This window comes from Acaromyces ingoldii (genome assembly GCF_003144295.1).
Source record: "Acaromyces ingoldii strain MCA 4198 unplaced genomic scaffold FA10scaffold_11, whole genome shotgun sequence".
NCBI classification, from domain to species: domain Eukaryota; kingdom Fungi; phylum Basidiomycota; class Exobasidiomycetes; order Exobasidiales; family Cryptobasidiaceae; genus Acaromyces; species Acaromyces ingoldii.
Window position 1 is genome coordinate 279,898 of NW_020290257.1, and position 11,786 is coordinate 291,683.

At 60.5% G+C, this 11,786-nt stretch overlaps 4 protein-coding genes across 4 annotated transcripts; 3 read left to right on the forward strand and 1 right to left on the reverse strand.

Moving 5' to 3' along the window:
- Nucleotides 1-165: 165 nt before the first annotated feature.
- Nucleotides 166-4,344, reverse strand: FA10DRAFT_289674 (hypothetical protein; the record flags this gene model as incomplete). Its single annotated transcript, XM_025524319.1, has 4 exons — nt 166-3,052; nt 3,137-3,268; nt 3,340-3,842; nt 4,024-4,344. The coding sequence occupies 4 exons, from the start codon at nt 4,342-4,344 to the stop codon at nt 166-168; spliced, it is 3,843 nt and encodes a 1,280-aa protein (XP_025373823.1).
- On the forward strand, nt 4,256-5,013 carry FA10DRAFT_55582 (hypothetical protein). Its single transcript, XM_025525571.1, has one exon. It carries the CDS (start codon nt 4,497-4,499, stop codon nt 4,929-4,931), a length of 435 nt encoding a protein of 144 aa, XP_025373824.1. The 5' UTR covers nt 4,256-4,496; the 3' UTR covers nt 4,932-5,013.
- A 486-nt stretch (nt 5,014-5,499) lies between these two features.
- On the forward strand, nt 5,500-7,062 carry FA10DRAFT_270180 (hypothetical protein). Its single transcript, XM_025523031.1, has 4 exons — nt 5,500-5,892; nt 5,955-6,042; nt 6,111-6,764; nt 6,826-7,062. The coding sequence occupies exons 1-4, from the start codon at nt 5,602-5,604 to the stop codon at nt 6,948-6,950; spliced, it is 1,158 nt and encodes a 385-aa protein (XP_025373825.1). The 5' UTR covers nt 5,500-5,601; the 3' UTR covers nt 6,951-7,062.
- Nucleotides 7,063-7,255: 193 nt separating this feature from the next.
- FA10DRAFT_304935 (hypothetical protein) lies at nt 7,256-11,293 on the forward strand (the record flags this gene model as incomplete). Its single annotated transcript, XM_025525413.1, has 2 exons — nt 7,256-11,196; nt 11,265-11,293. Exons 1-2 carry the CDS (start codon nt 7,443-7,445, stop codon nt 11,291-11,293), a joined length of 3,783 nt encoding a protein of 1,260 aa, XP_025373826.1. The 5' UTR covers nt 7,256-7,442.
- Nucleotides 11,294-11,786: the final 493 nt, after the last annotated feature.

Genomic DNA, 11,786 nt, shown 5'->3' on the forward strand with positions numbered 1-11,786 from the left:
CAGAGGAGGGAGGGAGAGAGAATATGAAGAGTAAAACTGCTGCTGCGATGGTAAAAAGGACTAGGAAATCATGGGGGGTTCCCTCCTCATTTTTTTAAGTCCAATGTCGAGGTGTCGGAATGCAAAGCGCGCACCATGAAGAGGAGCATCGACAGTGTCGAGCTATCAGCTGAGCCCGTCACCGCCAAAGAGATTGTTCATGATGCTGCTGTCCCAACCGTCGCCAAAGTTGCCAAAGGTATTGTTGCTGTCCGACGACGTGAAGCCGTTGGGCCCTCCGAAATCGACATCGTTGAACAGCTGCGACATGTCGCCAGCGTTGAACATCTGCGAGATGTCCTCGGAAGAGGTGCCGTTGTTGGCGCCAGAGGAAGGGTTGTTCGAATCACCGGCATTGTTTCCATGCTCCGAGGACATGGCAAACGAGTCGAGATTGAAGCTCGAAGACTGGTCTGGCGGCGCCTCTTGCCCAGAAGGAGCGGCAGCATTCGATGCGACAGCCTGTTGTTGCTGCTGCTGTTGTTGTTGTTGTTGCTGCTGCTGCTGCTGGTCAGCACTGGCTCCGGGCGGCTTGCCAGCGTTGTTCGCCGGCGTCTGGCCCGGACCGTCGCGGCCGGGAGTGGGCACGCTGCTGCTGGCCGGTGTGGGAGCCTGGGCCGGGGTGCTAGCCGTGGCACCAACATTGTTGTTGTTGTTGTTGCCGCTGCTGCTGCTCGGTGGCATACTGCTCTGTGTCATGACGGGCGTCTTGCTGGTGTTGGACGGCTTCGAATTCTTCCTTGCTCTCGGCTCCTTTTTCTTCTTCTCGCCCCCGGCCTGACTCTTTGGCGTGCTGGGCACCACGGCCGTCGTTGCGGGCGAAGCGCCAGTCGATCCATCTTGGTGCTGCTGCTGGCCGAGATTGCCAACGGGAATCCGCGGACTGGGGCTCGACACGTTGGGCGGGGGTCCCATGCCAGACGAGGGCATGCGTGTGGGGCCTGCAGGTCTCTGTGGCGTCTGGTTGGCGCTAAAGTGCTGGAAGCCCTGCTGCATGTGCGCGTGCTGCTGCTGCAGGTGCTCGTCGGGCGCATTGCTCGGGCGCCGGTTCCCTGCGCCGGCTGCAAAGGGATTGGCAAAGGAGAACTGCGAGCGCTGGGCGGCGTCCTGTCCATTGCCTCCTCCAAAGTCGTTGCCATTCATACCCGGCTGGTGTTGTTGTTGATGCTGCTGCTGCGGGCCCTGGTGCTGCTGGTCATATCCGCCTTGGAAGGGGGGATGTTGCTGCTGCTGAGGCTGACCTTGCTGTGGCTGCTGGTGCTGCTGCTGCTGCTGCTGTTGGTGCTGTGGCTGGGGACCGCCCTGGCCACCCATCATACCAGGATGTGGTCGTGCGACGCCATTGGGCATGGGGTTGCCAGCATTGGCGCCACCGGGACCCATCATGCTCATCATGAGACCGGGGTCGTTGGTCGCCATGGCGGGCGTGATGCGGTTGGGAGGCACCTGTCCGCCGCCCGGCACACCCGGACGCTGCTGCGCCATTCCAGGCGGGAAGCCGGCAGGTCCAACCCCCATGGGAGCTGGCCCACCTCCGCCGTTGGCGGCCGCTCCTGCACCAGACATGCCCATCGCACGCTGCTGATTCTGGGCCTGGAGCATGGCTTGCTGCTGCAGCCCCGGTTGGGCCTTGAGGAGTGAGCCGAGCTGCTGGATCTTTTGCTGAATGAGCCGTGCATTGTTGAACGACCGCTCGGCCACGGCAGCATTCGGTGCGTGCTGGGCCTGGTGCATCTCGGTTCGGAGCTGCTGGTGCAGGTGGGCGTGCTGCATCATCAGCGTCGTCTGCTGCTCGTGCGTCAGGATGGGGTGACGCTGGCCATCGGGCCCGAGGATCTGAGGCCCTCCAGGCCCGCCCGAGGCTGGGACCATGCCGCCGGGCATCCCAGGCTGCGGTTGTGGCTGCGGCGGTTGTTGTGGTGGTTGCGCTTGCGCTTGCTGAGGACCGCCGCTGGGCATCTGGCCCGGACCAACCGACCTGCGGCCATCGGGCTGACCGGGGCCTGAGGGTGTCCCTGGCCCTGCCCCTCCAGGTGAGGCAACGTGTGGAAAGGGCGTCTGTTGGGCCATCATGCCCGGGCGGCCCTGCGACGGCGGTGCGCCCGGTGGCACGGGCCCGCCTGGCGGACCAGCCTGCCGCTGCGACTGGATGAGCCGGTGCAGAGACTGCTGCTGTTGGACCCTCGACTGCATGTTGTGGTCCATGGGCCCTTGGCCCCCCTGACCCGGCCCCGCTGGCTGGCCCTGCTGAGCCGCCTGCGCCGGTCCCTGTCCTCCTTGAACCATCATCGTCGGGGGCATGCCCGGCCGGATGCCCATGCCCTGCTGTGCGCCCGCGCCTGGGACTGCAACGCTCTGGATGAGGGCGTTGCGCATCGACGGGTTCATGTTCTTGAGCTCTTCGATGGGTATATTTTGCCTCTGGGCGGCGAGCAGAAGCATCTGCGTGTGCGCCTGTTGCTGGTTGGCGGGCCACCCTTGCTGTGGCTGCGGCGGCTGTGGTCCCTGCTGAGGTGCCTGTTGCTGTTGTTGTTGTTGTTGTTGTTGTTGTTGTTGTTGTTGTTGTTGTTGCTGCTGCTGCTGTTGCTGTTGCTGTTGCTGTTGCGGCTGTGGCTGCTGCGACTGTGGCTGTGGCTGTGGTTGCGGCGGCTGTGGCTGACCCTGCTGAACACCTGGCGTAGGCTGTTGGGATGGGTTGCCTTGCTGCGGCTGCTGCTGCTGCTGTAGCAGTGGTGGCTGCTGCAGCTGCTGTTGGCCCTGGAGCGGAGCCGGTGATGTCGAGTGCGTCATTGAGGACGCTCTCTCATTACCTTGACCAACGACGACGGGAGGGAAGCGTCCCTGGTGGGCTGCATCGCTGACATTGAAGCCACCATCCATCATCTCGGCCCTCCGAGTCGATTCGGTGAGCCTCTGAATCTGCCGCGACTCCTGGAAGTCAAAGTAGACGGATGCATCGACGCTTCCTCGCCCCGTCCTGGCAGCAAAGACGTCCCAGAAGATGGACCAGTACCTGTGGGGGAGAGAATGGTAGTCGGGCGCACCGCGTGAGACAACGATGATGATCAGGACAGGCAGAAAAAAAGGAGAAACTGACTCAAAGAGAAGACCCTGGGGCGTTTTGAGGGGAACGTCGGGCGCCTCAGTCATGCCGGCCTCGCTGATGAGCGACTTCGCCGCCCTCGCAAACCCTCTCCGGGTCAGGTAGTCCCACACATAGACGTCGAGCCTGGGACGTGAGCGTTTGTCAGCAATCGGCACGCGCTCCAGAGGCTACACACACGGGGGGCCCGAGCTCACTTTGTGGCTTCCTCGCCCCATGTTCGTCCGTCGACGGCCTGGCCATTGCTCGTCACCAGGGCTGCCCCGGCGGCAGCGTTGTTTGCCGTCGTACTGCCTGTGGCATTGACGCCGCTGTTGTTGTTATTGTTGGTACGACTGCTGCCGGGACTGCTCTTGGACGTGCTTGGCCCCGCCTCGTCGGCAGCTTCACCCCGTTGCTTCTTGTCCTTGATGGTGTCGGCATTGGGACTGTTGCTCGCCGATCGCTTGCGTGTGGCGCCGGCCTGGTAGTCTTTTGCTTTGACGCCATTGTCGGAGAGCAGAGGCGGCTGTGGCGCATATGGTTGCGGGGGGTATACCGTCGTCGGATTGCTGTTGTTGGTGGTGGCGGTATTGTTGTTGTTGCTGCTGCTGCTGCCGCCGCTGCTGCTGCCAGCGAGGGACGCGCCCCCGTTGGCATTGAACATGGTATTCAGCGGGGGCGCCGAAGTGCTCGGCCCGGCGACGTGACTGGCCATCCCCTGTAAGAGCAGCGATGGGATCCCCAAGAAGGGGGGACAACGTAAGCATTCGGTCATATCATCGGGAGGACTTGGGAGGAAGGAAGGAAGGGCACCGCGCGCGCGGCTCTGGTCCACGTCATCTCGCGCCCACTGGGAAAGGCGCGGGCGACGGAGATGGATGGGGTTCATTTAGACTCACCTGCTCGGCTTGGTGTGAATTCCAAGGGGAGCCAAAGGCGATGGTCACACTCTCTGGAGCAGCGCCTGCTTTCCCCTCCTGCTGCGCTTGCCGGGGCGAGGATGCGATCGAGGGTGCGGGCGCAATCGAGGATGCGTCGGCGTCTCGCACAAAGTCCGGTCCAAAGTTGCGAAAGAGTGGGCGATGATGGTGGGTGCCTGCGGGCGATCTATCGCTGGTACTGCTGGGCCGATTGGCGTCCTCTCTGCTGCTACTGTTGGTGGTGCCCTGAATGGCGGGGAATGGATGCTGCTTCGGTGGTGCAACGATGCTATGGCTCATAACCAGCCCGCCGGCCTCGGCGTCTTGTTGATGTCAAAATCGACCTTGTCGCGCCGCGGCTCGCTGCTGGGCATGCGCGTACCTTGCAGTCGTATCACCAGGCGCTCCGAGCCGATCGGAGCTCCACTCAGCTCAGAGCTGATGATGGCGTGATGCCGAGATTGCCTAAACGGGCAAAAGAGAGAGAGAGAGAGAGAAAGAGATGCGCGCAAAGGCACAAGCTTATTCAAGCGTGGCCTAAGTTGCAGGCGTCACTGGTCCGGACACGCTCTTTAGCCCCAGGTGGGGGGACGCCGTCAACGGCCCGCTTCGTTGGTGTCGCCGTCGCCGTCGTCGTTGATGCAGGCGCCAAGCACACGGAGATGGGTAACGTGACGGGTCGTGTGGCGCTCAGAGAGGATAAGATAGATGCAGCAAGTCGACAGGCAGGCGCCGTCGCGTCACAGTGCTTCGTCGGTTTTAAAAACCCTCGTGGGTGTGTGCACCTCACACGCCGTCCACGGAGAGAGAGCGCGCGCTGGCTGGCTGCACGCGAGGTCGACGGCAGAGGAGTGCGAAGAGAAAGACGAGGGAGCCGTACCCTGTAGCAATCGTCGGGCGGATGGGCGACGGAGGATGGGACTAGTCGACGGAGATTTTGAGGGCGTCGACTCGCTCGCTCGAGGTGGGAGGTGCGTCGAGCTCCTTCTCCAAATCAGCGATGGGGCAGGCAGGCAGGCAGCAGCAGCGATGGGGAATTAGCAAAAAAGATTAGAGTTGCGAAATTGATTTTGGATGAAAGATTGGAATCAAAGGTTCCAGAATAAAAGAAATCCTCGCCTCTCCCCGATTACCACAGCGCTCTCTCGCCTCGTCTTTCTCTGTATAGACTTGTACACTGCCGTGCCCTGTCAGCAAGCCTTGGCTAGCTTTCTCTTTGCAGAGCAAGATCCCAACGGAGCCAGACGTGCATCGAAAAGCAAGCGACATGAAATGCTACGGAGCCACTGATGGAGATACAGCTGTGACGTCTTCAGATCTAAAAGCTGGACTGGATGTGTCGACATTGAGCTCGCGGGCGCCCGCACAAATCGGCGGCCCTGCTGCCAGACGGTATAACATTATTATATAACATCTTTATTTTTATTGTGTTTGCCCTCCATTTAAAGTAGACGGACATTCTTAAGAATTTAGAACTTACGCACGTGCCGAGAACGGGTCACTCGCCCGAATCGGCCCCATCGGTGGCCGGCGCCGTATAGCTGCTTCCTCTGGCCTATGTCGTCGCTCTTTGTTGGCTCGAGCGTCGCAAGGGCGTATCTTGCGCCTCTTAAGCGGCACTCGCGACTGCTTCCCAGCGCCTGCGCACATCGCTACCTATCATCCAGGGCGACCGTCCTGCTGCTCGATGACGTAGAGCTGGCCAAGGCCGAATTGGAGAAGCTCCGAGCAAAGGCCAATGTAGTCCGGTCCCAATCGCAGAGCCGCGAGGAATTCGTCGAGGAGCTCAAGGCGCTGGACGGTCTCAAGGCAATCTATAGACACTTTGGTGGAGCGCGAAGCATCAAGGTCAGTCAGCTGGTTCATTTGGGCCGCTTGGTCGGGTAGTGAACTGACCTTCCTTTCCCCAGGTCACGGGTAGATTCGACCAAGATCTCGTCTCTAAGCTACCCAAATCGCTGCAGTTCCTGTGTCACAATGGAGCGGGCTATGATCAGCGTGGGTTCACAGAGCTCTAGTTGTGGCCGATCCAATGCGCGCATGCTGAGCCTCTCTCTCTCCCGCAGTCGACATAACTTCGTTGACACAAGCCGGCATCCAGGTATCCAACGTGCCAAAGGCCGTCGATGATTCAACCTCGACGACGGCCCTCTGGCTCGTGATCGGAGCCCTACGCAATTACTCCCTTGCTCAGTCGCAGCTCGCCTCGGGCCACTTCAACTCCAGATTTCCCTTCAAGGCAGCTCACGACCCAGGCTCCGCCGGTGCCAAGGTGCTGGGCATCGTCGGGGCCGGCGGCATCGGGCGGGCGCTAGCGAAGAAGGCGTCGGCAGCACTAGGCATGACTGTAATCTACCATAATCGACGGCGGCTCGATGCCGACATCGAAGCAGCCATGGTTCCCCTCGGCCAGCCTGCAGAATACGTCGACACCCTTGACGAACTCCTCGCCCGGTCTGATGTCGTCAGCCTGCATTGCCCTCTGACGCCCGAGACCAAAGGTCTGATTGGCAAGAGTCAGCTTGACAAAATGAAGAAGACTGCCGTCCTGGTCAATACTGCGCGCGGGCCCGTTGTCGATGAGGAAGCACTGTCAACAGCACTGGAGAGCAGTGCGATCGGGGGTGCAGGGCTGGACGTGTTTGAAAAGGAGCCTTCAATTCACCCCAGCCTCCTCGCCCAGTCTCAAGACGGGGCAGGCAAGGCGCTGCTCTTGCCGCGTGAGTTGCGGTGAACAACATAGATGCTTGATGTATGCTGAACTCGAGGTTACACCCATAGATGTCGGCACCCTCAGCCTGGAGACACAGACAGAGATGGAAGCGGTGTGTCTCCGCAATATACAGCACGGCCTGGAGACGGGCAGGCTCGGATTCACAGTGGCCGAGCAAGCCGGCAAGTTCTGACCGAGGATTAGCTACACACTTTCTATTTAGAGGTCAGCCCTCCAGCGATGTGCAATCTCATCCTCTGATCGTCTCACTTCCTTCCGACATCGAGATTGATGCTAAGACATCTTGCCATCAACGCCCCGTAGCTAGCCGAAAGCTACTTGCCTTGCAAGGAGCCTAAAGGCGCCACAAATGGCCGTGCGAATCAGGCACGATTTTATTATTTTTTGTTTTTCCCCGTCCACGTGGATTGCTCATATCTGACACCGCCACCCCACCGGAGAGGCTTGTGCACGCTCGTGCACGAGGCGCGCGATAGTCTGGACGCAAGTTAAGATTGTCGCATGCTTTCACCGCCCCCCTCGTCTTCTCCGAAAGCAAGTTGCCTCGTTCGCGCTCATCGATATGGGTCTCGCCCGCGCCGTGACATAGCGGCCAGGAGCAACAGCATGATTCAAAAGGAGACAAGCCAGTGAACGAGATTCATCTTGTAGCGTGACGCACGCCATGGCGCCGATCCAACAGCAGCAGCAGCAGCAGCAGCAGCAACAGTCGTCGTATCCTTCCTATTCGGATGCGCCGATCAACCGTGTCGCCTTTCCCGTCCCACAGCAGCAAAACACTCAGTACCAGCCTGGCAGTCGCGGGGGCAGCAGCTCACCGAATGCGTCGCGGCCGGAAGTGGGGCGCGGCGATGCGGCACTGCCCTCGGGGCCGATGAGGAGAACGTCGGATGAGGCAAACACCAGCATCAGCAGAGGATGGTTCGGAAGCGGACGACATCGCACCTCGAGCTCCATATCTGTGCCCCTCGGCAGCAATATCACACAGGCTCAATTGCAGCAGCAGCAACAGCACCAGCATCAACAGCACCAACAACATCAGCGGCCTACTGATGGATCTGGTAGGCCAGCGCCTTCGGGGACGCAGCGGCCGCCATCGCAAGCCTTTGTGAATCCGTATGCTTCCCCGACGATCGGCACCGGGCCTGCCAACCCTTTGTACCAGGGCAATGGACCACCATCGCCTCACCAGACCAGGCCTCCGCCGCTGCAGCACCACTACTCTGCCCCTAGTCCTACTCTTGCTCAGCTTCAGCACCAGCAGCAATACCCACCGCATTCAGTCGCTTATTCTCAAAGACCATTGCAACAGCAGCAGCATCAGCACCCTCAACAGTACCAGCAGCACCAGCAGCATCAACATCCTCAGCAGCACCAGCAGCACCAGCAGCCATATATGCAAGCACCCCAGCTCCACCAGTTGCCGTCGCCTTCGGCAGGACCTTCCGGATTCCCAAATCCACATCAGAGCGGGCATCAACCGGGGCCTCGACCCGAGCACGGAGCGGGGACGAGTACCGAGGCGCACGACGCAGCGACCTGCTCGGGATGCCAGGCCGAGCTCGAGGCGGCACTCAAGGCTTCCCAGGCTAGCGCGCAAGAGGAGGATGAGCGACGGAGACGGCAACGCGAGGAAGATGAGGCGCACCTCAAGGCAGTCCAGGAGTCCGAGGAGGAGGAGAACTCACGCAGGGAAGCAGAAGAAGAGGAAATCTTGCGCCAAGTGATGGAGGCTAGTCGGAGGGACGAAGAGGCAGCGCAGGTCAAGCGCCTGGAGCAGGAGCGGTACGAAGAAGAGCAGCGCAGGCTCATGCTCGAGGAAAGCCGGCTGGAGGCAATTCGAAAGGAGCAGGCCGAGCGGCAGCAGGAGGAGCAGCTCATGGCGGCGAGCCGAAGAGAGGCTGAAGCCAGCCAGCAGAGGCGCGAGCAAGAAGAACGTCGGGCTCGGGAGGAAGAAGAGGCCGTCCTGGCCGAGAGCAGGCGACAGATGGAGGAAGAGTGGCGGAGAAGAGACGAGGAGGAGAGGGCCATGGAAGCCTTTGCAAAGTTTCGCGGCGAGCTCAACGAGAGTGCCTACTGGAGAAGCCAGATTGACGACGACGCATTCAAGCAGCTTTCCTTGGACATGGAGCAGCAGGCTTCGGTGAGACAGTCGGACTCGGCTGTTCTGGCGAGCGAGTCCGGCCACTCTCGACACGCCTCTTCTTCTCGCCATCGAGCACTCCCCCCCACGCCTGGGCTGGCGGCTCAGGCCGCAGGCATCGAACCGGTACGAAGACCCTTTGAGAGTCGAAGTGCGTCTACGACGCGCGAGGCTGGCAGGCATCCTGTCGCGTTTGCTCACCTTCCCATCGTCGCTGAGAGCGAGGCGTCCCGCATTTCTGCGCATGAGCCTGTCTCTTGGAGGAGGGGAGACAGAGAAAGTCAATCAGCCGCAGACGCTGGCGATATCGAAGACGGCTCTTACGACGATGACCTCGATGATGACGACGACGACGACGATCCCTTCGCTGACTCGGCGGAGGCACCACCCACCTACGAAGAAGCAGGCGTCGACCGACCTCCCGAAGCCCCAGACACGATCCCCGACCATGTCCGGTTTGATGCTCCTCCGAGGGACAGCGGCATGCAGTCAACCATCAGCGATCCCAGTCTTCGCTTCTCTCCCGAGAAGTCAGCCCCCTCTGTCTCTTCTTCGACTTCCATGGCACCAAATGGGCGATCGTTGCCAGCTCCACCGACAGCCTTGGCACGCAGTGGCAGTGGCGCTTCTGGCTCGGGCTCCGGCTCAGACCCAAATGCGTCGCGTCAACAGGGCACGGTGGCGCCCACCATCTCGCAGCAACCCCTCCCGCAATCCGTCGCTCCGCCCTTGCTCGCAGCGAGAGCCAACAGTAGCCGCAGTACTACGACTGCTGAGCAAGCTAGAGCCTCGATGGACGGGCGTACCACCAGTATTCAGGGCGAGGATGTCTCTGCACGACCTGCAGGCAGCCCGTTAGAGGGTCGTAGAGCGGTCAATCCACTTCTTGACGCTATTCCTCAAGATCGCAGGGGTGGCGCTCCCTCGCTGACTCCCTCTTTAGAGTCTCAGGATCTGCGAGCTTCGGCCTCCACCTCGATGGACACGCCGGAGAGAGCCTCGTCTCTCAGTAGAAAGGTGGAGGAGGAACATACTACAACCACGATCAGCACGGCACACTCAAATGACACCGTTTCGGAATCACGACCGTCAATGTCCTCAGGGAACAGGGTCTCGACTTCTTCCGAGAGCAGGCCGTCGATGGACCGGCCATCGGTTTCGCCTTCGGCCGGATCATCCTCTGCTCCGACGACGGTACACGAGCTGCAACAGACGGCCATGAAGGGCACCGACTTTGGCTACTGCGCCGAGCCTTTTGCTCCGGACTTGCTAGCCAGCTCGGGAGAGCAGCTGTCGGAGACCGACTCAAAGCGTGCAAAAGAGCGGTTCCCCAACGTCATCCAGCTCACGCGAACACCGTCGGACGGATCGGGATTGCTGAAAGGGAAATGCACGAGCGCATACTTTGTCATTCGCGCCCCCTCGTGGAAAAGTCTGCTGAGGGCCATGGCATGGTACGGCAACACGAGGATCGAGGCGGGGCCAGAAGAGGTGGCTGATCGGCAGACCCTTCGGCTCAATGTCGAAGTGGAATTCGTTACGCCGAGCAAGACGGACTACTCCAGCACAGTCGTTGTTGGTGGTGCCGGCCGGGCTGCGCATGTCGCCATCTGTATCTCTTTGATGGATCCCAAGCCTGCTCCGACGCTGACTGGTGTCATCAAGGGCCAGTCCAGAGGCCTTGACTCGTCTTACCTAAGAAGGGGCTCAGCCAGACGTGTGATTCACGTGCCCCGACAGTCACCGGCGCTTCCGATGGGCATGGTCAAGCTAGCTCAGCACCTTCACGCTGCACATACCTTCAGCGCCGCCTGCCCTTCCTCGAGCTCAACAGCCTTGCATAGTCCCCGCGACCTGCACCATGCCGTCGAGCGACACGATGTAGGGTACGTCGCAAAGGTGCGCAAGGCTGCTGCAAAGAATCGGACGACGGCGGCTGTTGCCAGCGGTGTGCCAACACCTGGCTCAAACGAGCAAAGCGCCGAGGACTCAAATACAGGCCGAAGCAGCCGACTTCTGGCGTCCAATATGGGATTTGGCCCTCGAGGAAGCAGGGACTCAACGTATAATCACAGCACAGCCGTCGGGACTGGTGGAGACGAAGACGTTGATCCTGAGGATATCGACGCGGATGGTGTAGAAATTTTTGCTGGGGTAGGCGAAGAAGAGGCGGAGCGCAGCGGGTTCGGCAGGATGAAAGACCGCATGAAGAGAAGGCTGGGCAAGAGGGCTGGCGATGGCAACGTCGTCGACGAAGACCTCGAGAGTTGGATCAGTGAGTCACGACTTTGCTCCGCTCATATCCCAATATTTGAGAATACTGACTTTGTCTTCGCGTCCTAGCGCCGTTCGACATGACACAGCATGGCTGAGGTATGCCTGTTCTTTCATCTCACATTAAGATTGAGAGGTTGCACTCGGCCAACACTGTATATAATTGCATACACTCAACCATTTCGTTCTGATCGTGAGCACGCCATTCTAAGTTTTACGAGGGTGTCTCTGTCCCCGGCGCGAAAAAGGGCAGAAGAGCTCGCTCGGCGCAGAAGACGGATCAAAACGGGTGCATTTCGCGGGGCTTCGTCCCTGAGAGAGCATGCCGGCCCAGAAAGCCAGCCCGGGGCGCGCCGAGTAAGGGCGCCCGAGTAAAGAAAAGCAGTCTGAGCACGGACACCCTTCCTTCCCACGACGGGACACCCTTCCCTTCTGGCGCATGCATGCAAGAGACACCCTTCCTCCCCGCTGCCCGGGCCCCGCTCTCTCTCTCTCTCTCTCTCTCCCCGACTGGCTTCTGACACCCGCGGCTGCAATTCCTCGCGAATCCGCGCAACTCCGTGCAGTTCCCACCGGCCACCCTTCCTTTCT